This window comes from Typopeltis vanoorti, chromosome 7 (genome assembly GCF_054136105.1).
Source record: "Typopeltis vanoorti isolate ZY-2024b chromosome 7, IOZ_Tvanoo_1.0, whole genome shotgun sequence".
Classification (NCBI taxonomy): Eukaryota; Metazoa; Arthropoda; class Arachnida; order Uropygi; family Thelyphonidae; genus Typopeltis; species Typopeltis vanoorti.
Window position 1 is genome coordinate 35626481 of NC_143555.1, and position 25108 is coordinate 35651588.

Consider the following 25108-nt stretch of genomic DNA (forward strand, 5'->3'; position numbering starts at 1 on the left):
CTGAAAGTAGCAGTAAGATAGCATATGCTAAAATTAAATTGATGGACTGTAAGATAGTGATTGTGATAGGTAGTGAGGATGAAAGTGCAAATGACCTGGTAGGGATAGAGAAAAGCAGCAAGAAAGTAATTCAGGATATGAAAGCGAAGTTGGTCAAGATGAGTCAACTGCAGAGTAAAATGAGGAGAATAACAGGTATGTATGGAAGAGAGAAGGCTAGAATAAAAGATGGCAATGTGAAAGGGGTATCCAACGATTCGAGAGTGGACATGTATGGAGAACCAATTATTAGCAATGTGGTAAATGAGAAGGCACATAAGGTTTTGTTATTTTTTATACTTTATATATATATATATATATATAGTATATTAACTATTTAATCTACTGGCTGCACCTTTGTTAATAATTATACTATATACTTATGAGGTGATTTATTATATAAATCTCTTTTACTAACAATTATTTTTATTTTGACTCCGAGTGTCCCTATATGTTATTATATTGCACAAAAGTTCACTCCAATTGGTGCAATGACTTTAACTCTCTCTCTCTCAGAATCCAACTAATCATTGACTCAAAACCAAGTACAAAATAAACACATTTAATAAAACTAAAACAATATATATACACTTCTAGCAATAATACATTACTATAACTACAGATTATATGGATCCAAGGCCTTATTTAAAAATATAAACTTACTCTTAAGACTAAACACTTTTTCTTTCACAATCACAAAAAAATGTTCATAGTCTTTTTCTCTTTCTGTTAAGGCTCTTTTTCAGAAGTTACACGGCTCTGTACTTCATTTTCAGGATCCTTTTCATCAATCAATGTAACACACATAAAAGTCTTCTTGACTATATCTTGTTTCCTTTTAGTAGCAATACTCATCAGATCAGGCATCCTTAATGCCTATAAATCTTCTTAGTCAATATATTTTCTAAACATTCACTTTCAGGCATCCTAATTACTTATAGAACTTCCTTATCAATATTTTCTCTAAGAAAAACATTCACTTTAGAATGTAAGCAACAAGTTCTTCTTTCATTCACAATACTAAATGACAGTCTTAACTTTTTCCACTTAAAAAAACTTACAGTTTCAAGATTTCCTTTTATTCATTACTTATTCCTCCTTGAAACCTATTATTTCCACTATTCCTTTTTCGGAATACACTACTATAAAATTTCTTCCGACTGCCACACACAAAAAAAATCAAGTTCCTTCCAACTTGAATATTTACCGGCCAGTGTTCTAAAAACTTCCGAACGCTCTCTTGTTTACAACCGTTACTTGGATACGCAACGCTTTCCTTGTCAGCTGTCAATCACACATCAAATCCTCTCCGGGAGCATGCGCACTCCACAAAAGTCAGAAACAACACACTGCAATAAAATGGCTGACTCGCTGTATCCATTAGCGCTAAGAGAAAGTCTTTCACAAAACACAAAATTCAACAATTTTAAACCACAACAAACTTTCTTATAAGTAACACAAATATTTAGTTTAGTAAGTACATCAATTTTTTTTACTTCTTTACATGTTACTTCTAATATAACATTTTCATAACGAGCACATTACAAGTGCAGACACTGCGTGTATGAAAACAAAACTAACAAGCATAATTAATACGTAAAAATATTCAGAATTTTTAATATGATTATTTTTACAGTTTGCTTGCCAGGGGTTAAACTAGCAGAGTAATTGAAGCACTAGATATGAGGAAGAAGCAAGAAAAAAAAAAGTTGTTAGTGGTAGCGAGCACAAATGATCAGGATGCAATAAGGAGAATATAAGGATGGATATCAGTAAATTGCTAAAGAGAGTAAAAGATAGCAGTGCAGTAGGAAAGATACTCAATGTGTTGCCCAGGTATAATAGTGATGAGTTGAGACAGTGAGTGTGGATTATGAATGGGATGCTAGTGGATTTGTGGGAAGAGAAAGGAATTCATTTTATGAATGTGCGAGATGAATTTGGGAGATGAACAGGGCTGTATAAAATAGATGGGCAATATCTAAATGGATATGGTGTGAGTCAGCTGGAGAAACTTTTGCTGCAAGAAAGAGTAATGAATGAAGTGAATGGAAGAACAGAGGCAGCAAGAGATGGTAAAAGTGACATGAAAGAATAGGAAAGTAGGGTAAGAGAGCTTATGAATGCAGAAGTGAGTGGCATGAGTGAAGAAAATGAAAGAGATGGAACACAAGGCAAACAGGGAAATGATGACAGTCAGGGTGGACAGGGAGACAAGTGCATGAGAAGAGTGGATGATGGATACAGATGGGATGTGTGTGTGTGTGTGTGTGTGTGTGTGTGTGTGTGTGTGTGTGTGTGTGTGTGTGTACAAGAAAGGATTGGGATGATCAAGGATGTGGGAGATACAAACAGGTCTGAGAAGAGTTAAGATCAGTGATAACAGAGAAGAGTGGCCAAGGGAGGAGGATGTGAAGGAGTCAGATCTGAGGAGTGGTGAGGCTTGTTACAGAACTACAAATAAGCACTGTGTATATTTACAAATGTCAAGAAGGATTTGAAATAAAGGAAATGAAACTGTAGCATTAATAGAGTATATTAGCCCAAAAATGGTTGGAGATGGGACATGATTAGATAAGGATGGCATGCTGATGAGAATAAAGATTGATGGATATGATATTTTTCATGAAGACAGAGCAGAAAAGGAGAAGGAGTGCTGTTGATGGTAGCAGAGGAGTTATCCCCCCCCTCTAAGGTGGAGATGAAAGAAGCAAAATAGTGGCAGTGGTTTGAAGCAGCATGGGGTGTAGCAGAACAGAATGAAATATCTAGTTAGATGTTGCTATAGACCTGATAATGTGGATGATAGTGAGAAGGAAATGTATAGGCAAATCAGTCTAGCTAATAAGACATGAGTGATTTTAATTATGGTAATATACACTGGAATGAAATGTTTTGAGTTTCTCTCTCTCTCTCTCTCTCCAGTAGGTGAGAGTGACCACAAAGTGAATTATTTGGGTGGTAGCCAGCCATATGAGACTTCTGTGAGAAATGAATATATGTAGAATTATAAGGCTAGTAATTCTGACAAGCCTAGGAGACAGGCTGCAGTTATATCATGGAATGAAGAATTGGAAGGAAATGGGGATCAGTGCTGCTTGGTCAGCTGCTTGGAATTGTTCAGAAACTAACTGGCAGAGGAATGCCAGTTAGTTTCTGAACAATTCCAAAACTCAAGAGGTCAAATAATGTGGATGTGATTTGGATGAAGATGATGTGAAGTACAGGAAAACCTCGCTTAACGTAATTAATTAATCCATCAATTAATGCAATCTAAGTGAAATTGCATTAAGTGAATGCAATAAACAATAAAAAATAATTATAATCATCCATCAGTTAGCACAAATCCAGAAAAAAAAATTACAGTATAAGCTATATTAGAGAATAAAATCATCAAAGTTAATAAAAATCAATTGCTTAAATTTTTATTTAATGTCTAAACATTTGATTGAAATAATTTTTTTTTTTTTTTTTTTGGAAAAAAAAGTAAGTAAAGATGTTTGAACAGTGCTCGACTTTTTCATCTTGTCATGCAATTTGTGATAGCTGGTGATCGCTTTATCAAGATTTCAGCGGACTTCGAAGCTTCATTCCATATCAGGATCAAACAAAATTTCCTTAGCATGCTGAATGTGATTAAATAGCTCAAGTTATTTTGTGATTAGCTTCTTAGCTGTAGTTCACACTCCTTATCTTCACATGCATGCTGTTCTTCTAGTTGAAGGAGATCATTCTCGCTTAACTGATGTGATCTGAATGGGAATCGAGCTAGTTTCTCACATCTTTATTATCCAGATGATTCTTTTCGATTGTACTGATTTCTTCAATAATGTTAGATCTTGGATTTTGCACACGATAAACTAACACAGGCTTGAGTTTAAAGTCACCTTCTGCATTGCCTCCTAATAAAAGCGTAAGACAATCTTTAGATACTTTGTATCCTGGTTGAGATGCTTCAATTTTAGCTAAGAAAGTTTTTGTTGGCATATGCTTCCAAAAGAGACCAGTTTCTTGTACTTGTAGCAGTAGCAACTTTTCCTTGTCCTTTGCATTCTTTGCTCTTATTGAATATAGTTCAAACTGTAAACTTGCAAGTATCCCAGGCCTTGCACAATCATTGTATTACTATCACCACTTCTATGTCTCTTAATGACTTCCAGCTTTTCCTCTAACATAATTACTTTTCTTCTCTTTTCATTACTGCCACTTTCTTTATCAGTCTTTCTCTTTTCCATATCAGGTGTTGAATATAATAAAGCCTTATATGCATCTAAATTAAAGCAAAATGAAGGAAAAGTGACTGAGCAAGAGAACAGAGTTTGGACGTGAGCTTGTGATGATAGCTTTGAATCAACTGCTGAGAGTTGCTGGCCACTGCCTGCAGCACTACCACTGCCCACTGACTGGTACACTGAGAAGTGCTGCCACTTTCTGCAGACTGGCGACAAAAAATTTTGAGTAATGTAAAAAAATCGTGTTAACTGTTTATTGTGTATATTGAATTTGCGTTAAGTGAGGTTTACCTGTACACAATTTGGAAGAAGGCATAATTTAGGAGGAGGAAGCATAAAATGAGTGGTGGTAGCAGTCAGTTGCACAAGGTGTACAAAGAGCAAGTAAGAGAAGTAATTCACTTTATAAGGTAACAAAAGTGCAGAATGAACAGCAGAGAGCTAACACAGCCAAAAGAAATCCTAGGGAATTTTTTACGATACTTGGCCCGATTGTGGAAGAATGAAACAAACTGATTGGAGAGAATTGTAGAATAAAAACTGAGGCAGACATAGCAGAGATGTTAAATGAGCAATTCATAAAGGTATTTCATCCTCATGAAAATAACTCATGCAGAACTCGAGGACAGTAGTGAGGGAGGAAGGGTCATTGATTGTGAGTGAGTAGGAAGTATATGAGGAATTGAGTAAACCTGATGTGAATAAAGCCGTAGCAGTTGATGGTATATCACCATATGTCTCGAAGGAATGTTCCAGGGAGTTAACAATTTTAACTTTTATCTTTAACATGAGTGTCAGATATGCCTAAGTTCTCAAGTACTGGAAAGAGGACAAAACTGTTCAGCTTCATAAAGGGGATGATAACACTAAGGCTTCGAATTACAGGCCAATCTGTTTGTCTGGAATTGTGGTAAAAGGGTTAGAGAGGCCAGTGAGCAGCAGGATCCAGAATTGGATTGATGACAACAACATTCTCTTTGACAGAGAGTATGCTAAAGAAAAATCACGTTTTAGCAATCTACTTACTATAACAAGGTAAGAGGTGCACTGAACAAGGAAGGGGGAGATGCATACACAGTTGTATATTTAGATTTTGATACAGCCTTTGATAGATTACCACATGATAAGCTAATTAAACTGGAACAGATGGTGTTGGTTAGCAGCTAGTGCACCGGATTGGAGATTGGCTGTCTGACAAGCATCAGCAAGCTGTGTATGGGGGAAGCAATATTCTTGAAAAGTCACTAGTGGTGTGCCCTAAGGCGCTGTTTTGGAGCCAGTGCTATTTAATTAATCTATATGTATATGATGTCTGGAAGGGCTTGAATGGTGATATATTGTTGTTTGCTGATGTTGTTTGCAAAATTGGAAAGAACTATGAGGAGTAAAATGGATGTCCACTTGCAAGGGTACAAAGTTTGAGTTTGTGAAGCACAAATAGGATGCCCAATATAAGATTGGTAGGGATATCTTGCAGGAGATGGAACAGATGAGAGATCTGGGGATGCTGGTGGATAAGGACCTGAAATTTTGGGTACATTTTGTGAAACTGTGAGAACACAGTTTTCACAAAATAAAATAATGCACAGTGCATTATAGTTAATAATGACAAAGAGAACACTGATGTGTAGTAAAATTTATGATGATTCATATAAGGCGATTAGACTAAATATGGATTACTGTGAACAGATATAGTCACCGAGTTTTCAAAAAGATGAAAGAGTTCACAGATGATTTACTAAGGTGTTTCTAGTCTCTAGAATGTCAGTATGAAGGCAGATTGAAGGAATGCAAATTGCAGAGTCTAGTAGCTAGAAGGACAATGCAGCAGATGATCAACACATAAAAATTGGTAAGTGGTTATTACCAGATTGAAGTGAATCAGATTTTTCATAGAATGGGTGAAGACAGCAGGAGAATAAGAGGCTACCCCTGGGAGCCGTATAAGGAAGCTCTCAGTCAGGAGTGAGGAGTAAACTTTTTCCAGGAAAGTTGTGGGTGGTTGGAATGCACTGCCTGGAAGTGTGGTGAGCATGATTAGAGTAAATGGATTGAAGTCATAATATGATGAACTGTGTGTGATTGAGGACTAGTGATGAATAGTTGACTCTATGGAGGTCTGATGATGATGATAATAAAAACAGACTTCTTTTAGTAGATTCAATAGTTTTTGTTTGCAAACTGATAGCAGGGCAAAATTTACCTAGCTTATTAAAATATTAGTGGCCTCATGCACCGCATAGGTGTAAAAAGCATTAAGCAAGCTGCTCATGATTTAACTGCTCATGGAAATGGAAAAGATGTTCTCCCTTAGCTTTTTTAAACCAAAGTGTGGTAAAAGTGGGGTTACAAAAGTTTATAAAAACAGATGAGAAAGCACTATATTGGTAACACAATGAAACTGTCTGGAATGAGTGCGATTACCTGAATGATTATTTTATGGTTTAGTGGCAACAAAGACAAAGGTCAAACAGCATCATGCCAAAGGATATGATACTGTACATAAGGCATTAACAAATACACACACAGAGATAAATTATTATTATTATTATTCAGGCCTCCATGGAGTCAAAAGACTCATCATGGAAGGTCCTTCCTAGGAAACACAAAGTCTATCATACTACTTCTTAAACTCATTGACAGTTCTTGCTCTCACCACTCTATCAGGCAATGCATTCTATGGTTCAACCACTCTCTTGCTCACAGCTTCCTTTTCTAACTACCAGAGATGGTCCCTTGTCATCACTCCTTCCCTCTGTTCCACCAAGCAAAAGAACTCCCCAGTGTCAACCCTGTAACTGCCTCTCAACAATTTAAAAGTCTCAATCATATCACCTCTCCTCCTTCTATTTACCAAACTCTACAGTCCACATTCCCTCAGTTGATCCTCATAACTAACATTGTACAGTCCTGAAACCATCTTTGTTATCTGCTTCTGTACCCTTTCCAAGTTAATTTATCTTCAAATCCTGGGGACCAAATTTAAGAAAAACAGTCTACGTGTGGTCTGATCAGGATCTTATACAATGGGATGATAACTCTTTTATCTCTGCAGGTCAGCATCCTTCTCAGTATTGCAGCAAATCCTCTGGGTTACCTTCACCACCTTTGCAATACATTCCCTGAATTTCAGTTTTCTATCAATCATCACCCCCAGATCTCTGGTCTCCCCTACTTCTTCCAATCAAGTATGCAGCCTTCCATTGATGAATCCTAAACTTCAGGACCTTACATTTTGCTGCATTAAACCGAAATCCCTATTCATTTGCCCATCTGTCTAGTTTATTCAAATCTTCTTGCAGGGCTGCCACATCTGCACTATTACTAATAACCCTTCCCAGCTTCACATTATCTGCAAACAACTGAATATCCCCTGCGATCAATGCGGGGGATATTCAGTTGCTACAATGTCATTGATATAAAGGTTAAAGAATACAGGTCCCAGTACTGAGGCCTTGTAATCTTCTGCCTCTTTGATATTGTCCCACCATACACAACTCTCTGATACCTATCAGACAGTCAATCCTGAATCCAGCTGACTACTAACTCAACATCTAAATCCATGTGCTGTAACTTCAATATCAGCTTAACTGTAGTGGCACCCTGTCAAATGCCTTTGCAAAATCCAAAAAAAAATGGCAGTATATGCCTTTCATTCATCAACTGCTCTTGTCACTGGATTATAAAAGTCAGTTATATTACTAAAGCAAGAGTTCCCCTTAACAAATTCATGGTGACTCTCACAGATAACATTACCCTCATCTAGCTAATGCTGTATATGGTCCCTCACTAATTTCTTCAAGTTGTGCTTAACAATTACTGATGAAACACAAAGTGACCTATAATTAGACACTTCCACTCTGCTACCACCTCTAAGCAATGGCACTATCTTACCTTCCTTCCATTCTTTGGGTACCTTTCCCATAGCCAGACTTTCATTGAAAAGCTAGGTCAACGGAACTGTCAGTTCTTTATCGTATATATATATATAAATAGAATTTATAATCTAATGCATTTATATAAATTAATTCTTTGTAAAAAAAAAAAGATAAAAACATCTTGCAATTTGTCTGAGTCAGATAACATCAGCATGAGTATATATGGCTCAGTCAGATAAGTAAAAATTTCATTCCTCTTTCATGTGAAGTGCTGGCATTCCACCAGAATATGACAACTGGTGAGATATGTTACATTTTTATCATATAGGTGGGTCATCAGTCCTCAGTAAATAAGAATGTGTAAGATGACTGACCTATGCAAAGCCTAGCAAGAACAACTTCCTCTCTTCTGTTTCTAGGTTGACTAGACTGCCAATTCTTAATTTTAGGCTTAATCTCATGCAGTTTGTTTGTCACTGTTTCCTGGCATGATGATTGCTACTGGGCAATTAGCTTTGATCTTATAAACTGTCTATAGTCTGTATATGGTACTGTCAAACAGTACATTGAAAAAAAGTATGAGCTTATCTAGCAGCTTCATCAGCAGTATCATTTACCTTAATTCCAATGTGGCTGAGAATCCAGCACGACCAAACATTAAATTAAGGGTAATCATTTTGTACAATAGTTGTAAAACCTCACAAAAACACTGGATATGGATTATACATAGGAGAGGAGATGGCCTGTAAAAGAACTCATCGAGTCTGTATAAATTCCACACTTCTGGTAGCAAATTTTCTTTAGCATGCAACTTTGCTGTATAATTACTACAATCAACTGGAATCTGGTTGGATACGGTAATGTCAGGAAACAGCAGCAAACCCAACAGAGGGGGTTTGTACAATGTCATTAAGAGGATGCTCAGATCTTGAACCATTAGTATAGATAGTCAAGAAATCAGAGTAGGCTGCTCTGTGTGCATATTAAACAACTGAAGGTGAACAGATGATGGAGTATGAAACTTCTGTAGTTGACAAACAGAAGTTGAAGGATAGAATAAAAAACCTGCCATGGAGAAATTCTGTTATGCTTAGTGCAGGTAATGTTGTTGACATTCATGCCAATAGCCAGCATGATCTCTTTACCAAGCATACTGAAGAAACCAGGGTTTCTTCGTGATGGGGAGGAAGTGGAGAGGATCCAGAGACGAGTGACCAAGATGATAGAAGGTCTGTGGAATGAACCTTATGAGAATAGGTTGAAGATTTGTGGGTTGCAGAAATTGGACGATAGGCGAAGGAGGGGGTGATATGATTGAGACATTCAAATTACTGAAGGGTTTCTATAAGATTGATCCAGAAAATATTTTTGAAAATATGACCGGTGGTGGGAGGACTAGGGGCCATGCATAGAAGCTGGGCAAGAGCGTGGTTGACAAGGGAGTTAGAGCTAGGTTTTTTACTTGGAGAGTGGTGAATGAGTGGAATAAGCTTCCAGAGTCTGTTGTGGGTGCTACGACTGTGAACGAGTTCAAGGCAAGGTATGATAGATTACTGTGTCAATGTCAAATAGTTGTTCTTGACATGATGTTAGGGACTCCCTCGATGAGTCTGTTGACTCCTTGGAGTTGCCCGGAACAATAATAATAATACCTAAGGGAAATATGATAGTCTGAAGTGTGTGACATTTAGCCTCCCAATACAGAGAAAAGATACTAGTCTGTGTCGGATGCTCTGGAAGAAATTTTATTTTCAGGGTATAGTTAAGAGACAACTGTTTCCTTTAAGTGATAGAGGTAGTTCATTTGCTTCAATGTGAAGATTGAGTGGGTGATGTGCAAAAGACACCAAAAACTATTCGTTCACCCTGATGATGGATGGGATTTAACCATCTCAGGCTATTCTGCCTTGCAGAACCATCTTCTGATACATAATCCAACTTTGAATGTACAAGTACACGTTAAAGATGAAGCAATGGAGATCAATCTGAACTCTGATGAGTAAAGGACAGAGTGTGAAAGAGATTCAATGCTCAACTGCTATTTTTTTTCTCTAAGTTGACGAATGCATGCAAGGAATTTTCTGTCAAAGACGAGTCTCAAGAACTTAGCTTCTGTTGCTACTGGCATAACGGTTTGTGCTGTTCTTAATTCAGTATCTGGTTGAAGAATGAATTTACAGCAGTAGAGTACACAGACAATTTTTTCTGCTGTCAACCTGAAGCTATTACTGATTCCATGGAGAGATACATTCAATTGCTTGTTGAAGTTGTCTTTCAATTACCCTCATGTTACAAAAGTGGCAGTAAATGGTGACGTCATCAACATATAGAGCGTTGCATATAGTGGGAGGAAGCTGTTGAGTGACTGAGTTAACTTTAACAGCAAAGAGTAACTGTATAAACAAATAGAACCAATCTGTCCAACCATGCTGCTCATACATTTCAGATGTACACCTAAAACCTCTCTCAAAATGTTTGTTGCAATCCAGAAGAGGATATAATGTTCTACTTCTACCTCTTCTAAAGGCATTTATATGGAAAATTTTTGGCAGAATGGCCATTGTCCTACTTTCTTCCAAAACTGCAAGAACATAAGATGCTATTCAGTGTTCATTTACTGTCCAGCTTCACTCCTACAGAACCAACTTCTCTTCCTCCTTGTTCATTTTATCTACTTCTGTTCTTTGAACAGTTGGTCTCATTGTCATCCCAACCTCCAGCTGTCAAGAAACGTAACAGATTTCTTTTTTCTTATTAGCTTCTATTTGTTTTGCAATCTTCCAAATGCTTTTCCATATTGGTTCATAATGACATAGTCTCCAGTTAGAGAGACCAATATGAACCAACAATGAAAAGCAGTATCAATTAGCAAAACACAATACTGAACAATCTCAGTTTCAAAGTAAACAGAACAAATATTAGAACTATCAAGTTTTATTTTTATTTTAATTTACTTTCCCCCCCACCTCTCAAGCTTAGTTACAACTTTGGTTTGTTTAAAAACACTCAACTTACATTTCTGGATATCTTATGCCTTTCATGTTATTAGCATAGTCTCTATATGCTTTGCAAGCCAAAAATATACTTTCTGTTCCTCCTGTTGTAACCTGCAAAACATAGTAATAAATGAATCAAGCATCTGTGAAATTAGAAATCATGTTTTAAGTTTATGCCCTATCCATAAGTAAATATTCAAGAAAAATATTTGATTTTTTTGTCATTTATTTCAGGAAAATGTAGCATTTTTTTTTTCCATCTATAAATGTGGTTTATTATTATTATTGTGTATTATATATTATAATATATAATAGATATTAATATAATATAATATAATAGATATCAATTATCTATTAATCTGATATATTAATAGATAATTATCTATTAATACATCACATATTATTATGTGACACCTCCAAGGAAGGAACTACTCTCCTACACACATCTCACTGTTACTCCTACTTAATCCTCCAACTACTCACAACCTCGACTACTAAAATCATTCAACTATGCACAACACCATCTATATCTAACCACCACCACCACCACCACCACCACAAAAAAATATATTTTCTATCTGTAAACTGTGTGTGTTCTCCTGGCTGATTTGCCTGTATGTGGAATGAAAAATATGAATATATGAAACTTATATTCCTTCTTTCTACGTAACATTTGTCCACATTATCATAGTGAATTGTAGGTTTCATGACCTCTCACATGCATGGATTAATATAAAATCTTTTTGTACTGATTTTCTAAAATAAACATCAGTGAGACAATTCACCCTCATTTTACATGAAAATTCTACATAATCTCAAATTAGCATTCTGCAAGTACAAAAATAAACACAAGATGCAGTAAGTATGCAATACAAAAATATTGCATTAAGCAAGCTACTGCCCAATCAATAAGGGATGCACATGAGCTAGGTTCTCATTCCTGCACCCTGTGAATACCCATTAGGGGAAGCTAAAGCTAACAACCAAACATAACTGATCAAATCAAACTAAAATGCTCCCAAATTCCTGCCCTAAAGGATCCCACCTGGGGCCAGGCCTAAAAATAATATCATTTAATATTGAAGATTTCTCCAGTGTCAAGCAAGATCTCATTGCAAATATTTGCAGAGATAATGACTGTGATGTGCTTTACCTGCAAGAAACTCACGGAGGGGAAGGCACCGCAAGAGACCTTATATCTACAGCATGAAACTCAAACAGATACCCCATGATAAATATGGTAGTGCAATATTTACTAAAAAAAACTTAATTCCATCATTCACTGACACAATGAACAACAGAAACATTGAGATTATTACAATCACATTTTAAAATATCTCAATCACGTCAGTTTATAAACCGCCAGAAGAAGCTTTCTCTTTCCCCAACATCCTCAATAATAATGCATACATGAATTAGGTGACTTTAGCAGCCATAGTATTAACTGGGGTTACACAAAGTCCAATGAAGATGGAGAATTTGTTGAAAAATGGGCTGAAAAACCTTTCTCTAAACCTGATACATAATCCAAAACTCCCTGCATTTTTCAACAGCAGCAGATGGAAGCAGGGATATAACTCCAACCTCATATTTGTTAGCTCAAAAATATCCAACACTTGTGTTAAAAAAGTTTTAAATCCCATTCCACATGCTCAACATAGACCTATAATACTTCAATTCAACCCAGCCATTATGCCTAACACAGTCCCTTATAGACAATGATTTAATTTCAAAAAAGTTAATTGGAAGGTTTCATGGAAGATTTTGACCACTCCATAGGGCCAGTCCCTCCAAACCCTCAAGAGTATCCTCAATTCATAAAAATACTGAGGAAAATCTCCACCAAACACATCTCCCAAGGACCTTTCCAGTGATATGCAAGCCTAGTATGCTAATTACTTACTACTTTACAACACCAACCCCTTCTCAAAGGAGACTATCCATGCAGGAGAAAAACTATGCCCGGAGATGGCAGAGGAAAGGTGCTTTTCATGAAAAAAAAAGAAATAGAAGCCCTAATATGACTCACAGTAGCAGAAAGGCATGTGACTTTATCAACAGAATTATTAAGGATTTCACTAAGCCATATGCGCATCCACAGGTAACAGCTAATCAAACTGCTCACCAACTGCTGCTGAATGGAAAATTCCCTAAAAAGCACCCAAAAAATAAGATATTCATAATCCCATGTGAGGAACAAAATATGATTAACTCAGATTTCATGATCACTGAACTCAACGCTGCCATAAACCTTTTAAAACCTAGAAAATCTGCAGGCCTTGATATCTGTAATGAACAAACTAAACATATTGGATCCAGGACTAAAGAGTGGTTATTGAACCTATACAACACTTGCCTCAGAACTCTAAAGAAACCAACTATTTGGAGACATGCTAAAGTGGTGGCCTTTCTAAAACCAGGGAAAACTCCAACCAAAGCAAAAAAATTACACACCTATATCACTACTCAGCAACCTCTTTAAACTCTATGAATGATTAATTGAATAGGCCACAACTCCTAATTGAACCCCATCTTATTGCTGAGCAGGCTGGTTTGAGATTAGGCAAATCCTGTACATCACACATTCTCGACCTCACCCAATATATAGAAAATGGGTATGACAAAAACTAGCCACAGGAGCAGCCTTTGTAGACCTAACTGAAGATATGAGATGGTTTATGATGCCATAAACCATCTCACACTCAGAAATAAAATATTGGAATAACTAGAGACTATCGCCTTGTCCTCCTGATCCAATCCCTCTTGAAAAACAAATATGCTTTTTTTTTTTTTTGTGGACCTGGGATAGGAAGAGCCACTGGCTTCCCTCCAAAAAAAAGGGCTTACCCTCGGGTAAGCCCTTTTTTTGGAGGGATGCCAGTGGCTCTTCCTATCCCAGTGTGTTATCACCATTAGTGATAACATAGCGAAGTGTGTTATCACCATTACTTTTCAACATCTATGTCAATGATCTCCCCATCTTTCCAGGAACTAGAAATTTTATCATGCCGATGATCTATTCAATCAAAAAATTTCAAGTCCATTGAAACTACTCTATCACTTGCCTTAAATAGTCTAATCACATATTATAGGAATAATCAATTAAAAACAAACCTCTTGAAAACCCAGACTGGCCTTTTCCACTTTAACAATAAGGGAGCCAACAATTATACTTGAACATGCAGTCAAGTATAATCATATCCTCTAAATAGAAAAGTTGATAATTCTCAACTTTCAGTTGAAAACCGTCAACTTTCATCACACCTAATTTATTTCTGAAGTCTGGTGTCTTCATAACATAAATATGCATACAAAACTTTCCATTATCAAAATGTCATATATCACTGACACAGTATATAAATAGAGTGCAATACAACTTTCCATATTCTGAAGATGGAAAACAGATGCTTTTGGTTATTTCCAAAACGGTTTTATTTCATCCCATAAAATGATATGTTCATCCCTATGGTATCCTTTTATCGTATTTCATTACAATATTTTTAAGTTCTTAGGTTGTTTTAGGACTTAGAACTACATGGCGAGGCCTGGTGTGGAACATTACTGAGCATCGGAGTGACCATACGGCATCTGTAGATGCCCAGTGAACATAGAGAGAGAGGTTGTTTTAAATTTTGACTTTCTTATATTTCAAGTTTTAATTTATCTTTTTTTTTTATCATCATCATCAAATTCCTGCCATGTACCCTCAAGGGGTGTACAGGATATGATAGTACTACATGAAAAAATTACATCATTATTAATTTCCTATCTACAATTTTTCTCCAAATCAGTCTGTTACTTGTCAAGACTCCAACATTATCAGATCTTATATTTCTATCGTCTAAAGCACTTTGTACAGTATCAATCCACCTATATCTTGGTCTTCCTCTAGGTCGTTTTGCTGCCAACCTGGCAGAGAACACTTGTTTTGCTAATCTTTCCTCGCCCATTCTGTTTAAGTGACCATACCACCTGAGATTAGCTCTGCTAACACATTCCTGGATGCTGACAATGTCAAGTTCTTTCCTAATATCCTCGTTTTTAATATGATATTGCCATTGATGCCATCTGTTCACGCCTATAATCTTTCTCAGGACTCTCATATCTGTGGTCTCTAGTCTTTGGTCAAGTGTTTTACTTCTGACCCAGCTCTCAGATCCATAAGTTAAAACTGGTTTGAACACTGTCTTGTACACAGCTAATTTAGTGTTCCGACTAATTTCTCTCTTATTCCATATGAATTTATTCAATTGACTTCCCACCATACCAGCTTTGCTTATTCTGTTGTCTATTTCTATATTTAATTTACCATCTTCAGTAAAAATCGTGCCTAAATAGCTGAAATGTTTTACTTGTTCCACAGGTTCTCCATTCACAACACAGTTGACATTTTCAATGATTCTGCCTATTTTCATTGTCTTTGTCTTTTTATTGCTGACCTTCATACCATATCTATTACAACAGCTATTCAATTTAGTCAGAGAATCTTGCAGACTTGTAGCGGATTTATTTAGAAGTATAACATCATCCGCATAAAGCAAAGAGCTGACATTAACATCTCCAATTTTGATATCATGTTTAATACCACTTTCCTTCATAATGTGATCCATATAGATAATGAATAACAGAGGGGATAATGTACATCCTTGTCTCACACCAGATTTAACATTAAACAATCTTCCTGTACTTCCTTCAATTCTAACTGCTGACTTATAACTCAAATAAAGACTAAGTATTGCTTGATATAATGCCCCATTGACACCATATAACTGTAGCGTATTGAATAGCTTCTCTCTTGGCACCTTGTCATATGCCTTTTCCAGATCGACAAAACTTAAATACAGATCTTTGTTATATTCCCATGCTTTCTCAACTATTTGTCGTAAAGTGAAGATCTGATCCTGACAGCCTCTATTTGGCCTGAATCCAGCTTGTTCTTCACCAAGCTTTTCTTCCACAATTCTTCTCAACTGTTTCTCAAGTATACTTGCATAGATCTTGCCAGGAACACTCAGTAGGGAAATACCTCTGTAATTCTCACACGCAGTTTTATTTCCCTTTTTATATATGGGTACTATGAGAGCTCTACTCCAGTCATCGGGAATTCGTCCCTCTGTCCAGGCTTTCTGAACTATGCAGTGCAGCCACTGTAAGACTCTTATACCACCATACTTCAGCATTTCTGGTCGAATATCATCTACTCCTGCTGCCTTTCCACATTTCAAGCCTTTGATGGCTTTTTCTACTTCTAGTATGGATATGTATTTCTGACTGCATGCCTGGTCAGTGTTTTTTACCACTGTGCTGTCATCACTGCTTGTTTCATTTAGCAGTTTTTCAAAGTAATTACTCCATACTTCAAGAATATCTTTTTCTCCCGTTTTCATGTCACCTTTATCATCTCTAATTCCTTTTACAGCACTCTTTCCTCCATTCTTAAGCTTCTTCAACAACCTCCAGAATATTTTGCCACCTTCTTGATATTTATTTTCTATATTCTTGCCAAAGTCCTCCCATGACTTTTGTTTAGCTAGTTTTACACAGTGTTTAGCATTCTTGCATTTGTCTCTATATTCTCTAAGAGCACAAGCTGACTTATTTGACAGGAACTTTTGGTATGCTTTCTTCTTTTTTTTTCTTTTCTTTTTTCTTTTATCATAATTAAAATCCTGACATATACCCTCAGTGCAAGGGGATGTACAGGATCTTATGATTGTACTACATGAAAAGTTATATCATTACTAACTTCCTATCAGTGATTTTCCTCCAAGTTGGACTACTATCTATCAACATTCCAATACTATCAGATCTTATATTTTTGTCTTCTAAGGTACTTTTTACTGTATCAATCCACCTACATCTTGGTCTTCCTCTGGGTCTTCTTCCTACCATCCTCAAAGAACACTTGTTTAGCTAATCTTTCCTCTCCCATTCTGTTCAAGTGGCCATTCCACCTGATATTACTTAGCTTTGCTAACAGTGTCAAGATCTTTCCTAATATCTTCATTTTTAATATGATAAGGCCATTGTGCCACCTGTTTAGTACACTAATCTTTCTCAGGACTCATATCTGTGGTCTCCAGTTTTTGATCAAGTGTTTTATTTCTAACCCACTCTCAGATCCATATGTTAAAGATTTGAATACTCTTGTATATAATTAGTTTAGTTTTGACTAAACTCTCTCTTATTGCATATAAATTTGTTTAATTGACTTCCTACCATACGAGATTGGCTAATTCTGCTGTATATTTCCAAATTTAATTTCCCATCTTCACTAAATGTTATGCCTAAATAGCTGAAATGTTTTACTTAATCTATAGGTTCTCTATTCAGGATGTAGTTGAATGTTTACAATGTTTCTGCTATTTGCATTATCTTTGTCTTTTTAATGCTGATTTTCATATCAAATTTATTATATCAGTTATTCAGTCTGATCAGGTAATCCTGCAGACTTGTCCTGGATTTATTTAGGAGCTTGGTGAGTGATTAGCGTATCTGCTCTCCAGCCAAAAGGCTGTGGGTTTGAATCCCACAGTGGGGATAGACATTTGCGATTGTCGGCGAAACTACTAGTGGTGGTGGGCAGTAGATGGCATTGGTGTAGACGATGATGGTAGTTGCAGTTCGTTGTGGTTGGTGGATTGAGTGGTGGAGACAGAGTTTTAAAGTAGGTGGCCTTCCTCGATGAGTCTTTGAAATCCCTGGAGGTGTCACGTAATAATAATGATAATAACATCATCTGCATAAAGTAAAGAGCTGAGATTAACATCTCCAATTTTGATATCATGTTTAATACTGCTTTCCTTCATACTGTGATCAACATAGACGATGAATAACAGTTGAGATAATGTACACCCTTGTCGAATACCTGATTTTACTTCAAACCATCTTCCTGTACCTTCTTCAAGTCTAACTGCTGACTTACAACTCAAATAGTGACTAAGTATTGTTTGATATAATGTCCCATTAACACCATATAACAGGAGAGTTTTGAACAGCTTTCCTTTCGGCACCTTGTCATATGCCTTTACCAGATCTACCAAACTTAAAGATCCTTTTTATATTACCATGTTTTCTCAACTTTCTGTCTTAAAGTGAAAATCTGATCCTGACAACCTCTATTTAGCCTAAATCCAGATTGTTCTTCACCAAGCTTCCCTTCCACAATTTTTGTTATTGTTATTATTATTATTTGACACCTCCAGGGAGTCCAAGATTCATCGAGGGAGGGCACCTTCTCTACAACTGTCTCCACCACCCAACTTCATCCACCAACTGCATCATCTACACCAACACTACCACCACTAGTATTTTCACAATCACAAACATCCATGCCCATGGCGGGATTCGAACCCGCATTGGCTGGAGAGCGGATACGCTAACCACTCGGCCAACCAGGTCGGCTGGTTTTCTCAAGTATAGTTGTATAAATCTTACCTGGAATACTAAGTATGGAAATATCTCTGTAATTCTTGCATTCAGTTTTATTTCCCTTTTTTTTTTTTTTTAGATGGATATTATGAGAGAGCTCTGCTCCAATTATCCAGAATTCGACCCTCTGAATTCAGTCTTCTAAATTATGCAGTTCAGCCACTGTAAGATTTTACACATTCATACTTGAAAACTTCTGGTCAAAATATCTATTCCAGCTGCCTTTCCATGTTTCAGGCTTTTGATGGCTTTTTCTACTTCAAGTAGAAGATGGCATTCCTGTTCGAATTAAGCAGAAGAGAATTATGTTTAGAATAAAAAACAATACCAAGTTGAAAAGGTTATGGATGTGGTGTGTTTGTATCAGTATAAGCTACATATGAAAATCAAGCCAAGGAGAAATGATCTTGGCTGGAATATTATCCAAAGTGAGAGAGAATGAAGCAAGATCTTTCTTCTGAGAAATAAGACAAGACTGTTTTTTTGGTAACGTTAAAATTTATTAAATTATCTTCACTCCACTTAAGAATGAGAAGAACACTGGTGTTTAAAGGCATTGTTTATAGAATATTTTGAAGCCTGAATCATTTGATCGAGGTTTACTAAACAAAGAAGAGGAATGAAGCGTACATAATCAGTATGATTGGGATTTGAGGTTGGTAAGAGAAAGTTATTGACGCATAGGATCAAGTGCAGGTAAGAGTGGAGAGCCCTGGTTACTCCAGCATTAATGGAAATACTGGGGATCACAAAGCAAACCATCCAATCATCACACCCAATGAACAATAAAAGAGAACATTAGCAAATCATTCACAAGGGAAGGTTGAAGTGCCTTATCAAATACCTTAAATATTAAAAGTAGCCATGTAGTTTCACAAATTTTTCCATGGCTTGTTTCCAAAAAATATATAAGGCAAGCTAGAGAGATGCTATGTAGTGAGATTGACAAAATCCATATCACAAATAATTGGTCTCTCCATGTAGTGAAGTGGTTGGATATTAATGGCTTGTTTCCAAAAAATATATAAGGCAAGCTAGAGAGATGCTATGTAGTGAGATTGACAAAATCCATATCACAAATAATTGGTCTCTCCATGTAGTGAAGTGGTTGGATATTAATGACTTTCCATTATTTTTGAAAGTATTCAGATGGGAGCAATGAGCTGATAGTTAGATGGCAGATTTGTCTTCCAATTTTAAGAACAGGCTGGATTAAAGCTTGCTTCCATGCTGTTGGGTAGATGTTAACAGTATAGTCTTAGTGAGGGACCAAAAAACTTAACTGCCATTTGAACAAGAAAGAAGCTTTTTGCATTTGACCCCTATGAAGTCTGATTTTTTATTATTATTTTATTCTATTCATCATCATCATTATTTTTTTTATGATTATGGGCTGTTTGAAGCTCACAATCACAGTCCAAACCTCAATAAAAATGATTGCCTAAAATTTTCCCAATTTGGGAAGTCATCCTAAGTAACATTCTTCATTCCTGTGTTTCTTAAAATTGTATTTATTTCTTAGCGAGTATTTTTTTTTTTTTTAGTATTTATTTTTAGTTTCTCAGTATTTATTTCTATTTGTTTGACTTCTAATAACTGTAGATGAAGTTATCCTCCTGCATTTGATAACATTTATTGTAATTTGTATGTAATTTAAGTATTATTCTTATTGTGTTCACTCTTTCCAACTTTACTGATAATTGCTACGAAACCTAGCCAAAAATTCTACAAATAATATTTTTTTCCCTAACATAAGTGTTATCAATTTCACAACTATTTGTAATTTAAGTGCACACTAGAAATTAAAGAAATTATTACCAGGTATGAACAACTTTAGAAACACTGCTCAATTCAAAGTGGGACAAACAATTTCCTATATTCTTGTTTTCGAGGTGGTTAGACTTATAACTTTGAAGGTGTTCACTTGTTTGCTGATGATGCAAAGTTGGGTAGAGCAATTGTGAGTGCACAGGATGTCAAAATTTTACAGGATGATTTGGATAGTTTGGAGGACTGGGCTAGGGAAAATGGATGTCAATTTAATATGGCAAAGTGTAAGGTTATGCATTTTGGGGTGAAAAGAATAGCAGCAGTATATCACATTGGTGGAACCGTACTCCAGGAGATTGATGAGGCCAGGGATTTGGGAGTGTTGGTGGATAGGGAATTGAAGTTTAGGGGGCACATTGCAAAAGTGGCTAAATCAGCTCATCAAATCACTTGGCTTCTGAAAAATACTTTAACATGCAGAGACAAACAAGTTATTCTTCCTCTGTATCGAGCCTTGATAAGACAACATCTAGACTACTGTGCCCAGATATGAGTGCCAGGGTTTCTTCTTGATGTGGAGGGGATCCAGAGATGAGTGACCAAGATGACAGCAGGTCTGTGGAATGAACCTTATGAGAACAGGCTGAAGATTTGTGGGTTGCAAAAATTGGTCGGTAGGTGGAAAAGGGGTGATATGATTGAGACATTCAAATTACTGAAGGGTTTCTATAAGATTAATCCAGAAGATATTTTTGAGAATTGGACTGGTGGTAGGAGGACTAGGAGCCATACATGGAAGCTGGGCAAGAATGTGGTTAGCAGTGTTAGAGCTAGGTTTTTTACTTGGAGAGTGGTGAATGAGTGGAATAAGCTTCCAGAGTCTGTTGTGGGTGCTACAACCGTGAATGAGTTCAAGGCAAGGTATGATAGATACTGTGTCAATGTCGAATAGTTGTTCTTGACATGATGTTAGGGCCTCCCTCAATAAGTCTGTCGACTCCTTGGAGTTGCCCGGAATAATAATAATAATAATAACTACCGAGGATAGGACTGTTGGTTGGATTATGGGTGCACAATTTAAGATAAAAAAATTTATCAAATATATTCTTGTTTCATCTAATAAAGGAGGGTTTCTCAAACTTCTCCTATGATGGAACACTTCACAAATCTTGAAATTTTAATGGAACACCTTGGTTGGAGTTGAGTATCATCGGTCTCATATTCAATGTAAAGCTAAGCACACACTATCGCCGCAGCAGGCTGTATTGCATCACAAAAATGCGACAGTGCACACTACAGGGGTGCCGGGCTGCAGCACAGAAAGATGTTAGCAGTTCATGGGATATAATCAGCGGGTGTCTGAGGAAGGAAATATCAGAACGTATTCCCATGGTCAGGAAGACAAAGAAGGTAGGTGTTAGATGGATGAGTAGTAGTATCAGGCTTGATCTGCAAAAAAAAAAAAAAAAATGTTATTGAGAATTTACAAGGAGAAAGGCAATCAGTACACCCATGAGAAGTACAACGCTCAAGCTAGGAAGGTTACCAGCACAGTAAGAAAAGCTAAATCAGATTATGAGAAGACCTTACCCAAGGAGATTAAGAGTAATCCCAAAGAGTTCTTCCATTATGTGGCAAGTAAAAGGAGTGGGTGCTGAAGGTATTGAGGTGACCAATTCAGATGTAATAGTAGAGTTACTGAGTGACCACTTTTCAAAAGTCTATCACCCAAGTGAGGATATCTCTGTACCTGTAGCGATAACTAATGTGAGAATCGAAGTTAATAAATCAGAGATAATTAGTATATTGCAGAATTTAAATGCAAACAATGCTATAGCTTTAGATGGAATATCAGCTCAGGTGTTGCATGAATGTGAAAAGGAATTGTCAACGCCTCTTACTTGGTTATTTAACTTAAGTTTGAACTCTGGTATGGTCCCTAGGGAGTGAAAGGAAGGCAAAGTGGTTCCTTTTGCATAAAGGTGGCTCTAAGATTGTGATAGTTAATTACAGACCAATCACCATCTCATGAGTGGTGGTAAAAGTATTGGAAAAGTTGGTTAAGGACAGAATTCAAGAATGGGTGGATCAGAATATGATGCTCTATAGGGGCCAACATGGCTTTGTTAAAGGTCAATCCTGTTTTAGCAATTTATTAACTGTTTACAATAGAATGACATCAGAGTTGGACAAGGGGAATGCATACACAGTGATATTTCTGGATTTTGCTAATGCTTTTGACAGTATACCCCATGGAATACTGTCATGAAAATTAGAGCAGATGGGGATGGATACAAAACTGATATGGATAAGAGAATGGCTCATGGAGAGATACTAGAAAGTGTATGGAGCAGCAGAGTCTAGGATGAGGCAGGTGACCAGTGGTGTGCTTCAGGTGGCACACCACTGGTTTGCTTTGTTTTGTTTAATTTGTACATAAATGATATAGGAAATGGCTTGAAGGGAGATATTCAGTTGTTTGCTGATGATGCAAAGTTGGGTAGCGCAATAAAAAATCAAGCAGATGTTGGAAGTTTGCAGGATGATTTAAATAAGCTGGTAAAATGGGCAAACAGTAATTGTTGTCAGTTCAATGTGGAAAAGTGTAAAGTTATGCATTTTGGGATTAAAAGATAACCAGCTGTGTATCACATTGATGGAACGGTACTCCAAGAGATTGATGAGACTAGGGACTTCGGGGTGTTGGTAGATAGGGAGATGAAGTTCAGAAAGCACATTGCTAAGGTGTACATAGGATTACTTGGTTATTGAAGAACACACTAATATCCAGAGTTAAAGAGGTTATTATTCCCCTTTATAAGGTGTTGATACTTCCACATTTGGATTACTGTGCTCAAGTCTGCTCACCTGGATTCCTTGGAGATGAGGAGGTTGTGGAGAGGGTTCAGAGGAGAATACCTAAGTTGGTGAGTGATGTAAAAAATGCTCCCTACATTGATTGAGATTGCAATTGAAATATTTCAGCTGTCTGATAGTGATGTAAGAACAAGAGGTCATCCCTGGAAATTAAGGAAAAGTGTGGTTAACAAGGGTGTGAGAATTAGATTTTTTGCTTGGAGGGTGGTGAATGATTGGAATGCATTTTCTGACTCAGTTGTGAGTTCTTCGTCTCTAAATTAATTCAAAAAGAGGTATGATAGATATTGTTTTGATAGTTTGGGTCTCCCACGATGAGTCTACTGACTCCATGGAGATACCAGTAATAATAATAATAACCGTATATCAAGCCATTCTATTTCTTCATTTCATTTTATATTATCTAAATATTGGTTAATTCTTTTTTTCATATGACCATTGTATATTTGTATCATTTAATAATCTAGTTTTATAAACAAATGTTTTAAATTTTCTTTCTGTTCTTGTTATTTGTAGCATTTAGGTGTTAATCTTAATTTTATTTTAAAAAGGAAGTGGTCACTACTTATTTCATATCATCTGTGAACTCTAACATCTAAAGAGAACTGATGTACTTTAATTTAAGATAAAGCAATGTAATATTGATTTCCATCCTCTTGCTGCACAAGTATATTTATATATGTCTTTGTTTATAGAAAGAATTCAGTATGTTAAGGTTATTATAAACTATAAAGGCTATCAATTTTTCATAATTCCTGTTTAGAGTATGTTCTCCATATATTCCTATATTAATATTACATTATGTGTTTCCAATTCTTGCATTTAAGTCTCCTGCTAATATTAAATAATTATTTTATTTATTTTATTACATATATTTTGTAATTGATTATAAAATTCAATATTATCCTCTTCTTTTCCTTCTTCTGGGACATATAAACCAATTATTGTTAAATAATCTCTATCTATTTTTATTCCAGCTTCTATTATGCATTCAATCCATAATTTATAATATTTTAACTGCTTTGGACTAAATGAATGCATTGATTTGATTAATCAATATTTATTGGAAATGATAACTGCAATTTAATTTAAATGTATATATGAAATGAAAAACAAATATTTTCTCACACACTTCAAGTGCATGGGATTTACAGTTTTCAAGTAAAGCACTGTAACCATAACATGTAATGGAGGTGCATTTTTTTTTTTTTTTTTTTTTTTTTATATCACTTCATGACTGAAATGGAAACCAAAAGTGTTTTGCACAGTGAAGCATGTATGCAGTGAAAAGAATCCTATAATATTGCTGTGAGAGAAATGAAGCTTTTGGAACATGAAAGGAGATATTTAAGAAATCTCATATAGAAAGAAGAAGAAAGTTGAAAGTTATCAAGTGTTATGTTACGACGACAGAACAACCGTTGGTAGGGAGGGAAAATAAGCTACAGTAGGTCTTCTTTCATATAGAAAGAAAAATAAATTTCTAGACCTTAGAGGAAATAAAAGGAGGGAAGAAAGTGAAGATGACTGGCAATTCTTTAAAAGTGAACACTGTAGAGTTCAAATTAAGGATTTCATATACAGAAGTCTTATTTCCAACTCTTTGAAAATAAAACTAATTAATCTGCTTGTAGCCATTATGATCAAATAACTTGACAATAAAATGAGATGTTTTAAGGGGGTATAAATTATGCAATATATTGAATTTCATTTTGAATGAGGCAGAAAATTAACTTGTCACTTGTTTCTGTTCACTCACCTATGGCACGTGGATGAGTGGATTTCTGGAGCCCTGATTTTATATATATAAAATCAGGACTTCGCGCGCGCGTGCACACACGTGTGTGTGTGTGTGTGTGTGTGTGTGTGTGTGTGTGTGTGTATC

The 25108-nt window shown here is 36.1% G+C and overlaps 1 protein-coding gene across 2 annotated transcripts in view; it reads right to left on the reverse strand.

The window, feature by feature from the left end:
- The window catches only part of Sply (Sphingosine-1-phosphate lyase), a 467659-nt gene that overhangs the window by 274018 nt on the left and 168533 nt on the right, over window positions 1–25108 (reverse strand). For both annotated transcript variants that reach the window (XM_090395209.1, XM_090395208.1), the window contains exon 6: window positions 11165–11256. In XM_090395209.1, the coding sequence (XP_090251335.1) occupies window positions 11165–11256 (92 nt within the window). The remainder of the gene's footprint in view (window positions 1–11164; window positions 11257–25108) is intronic.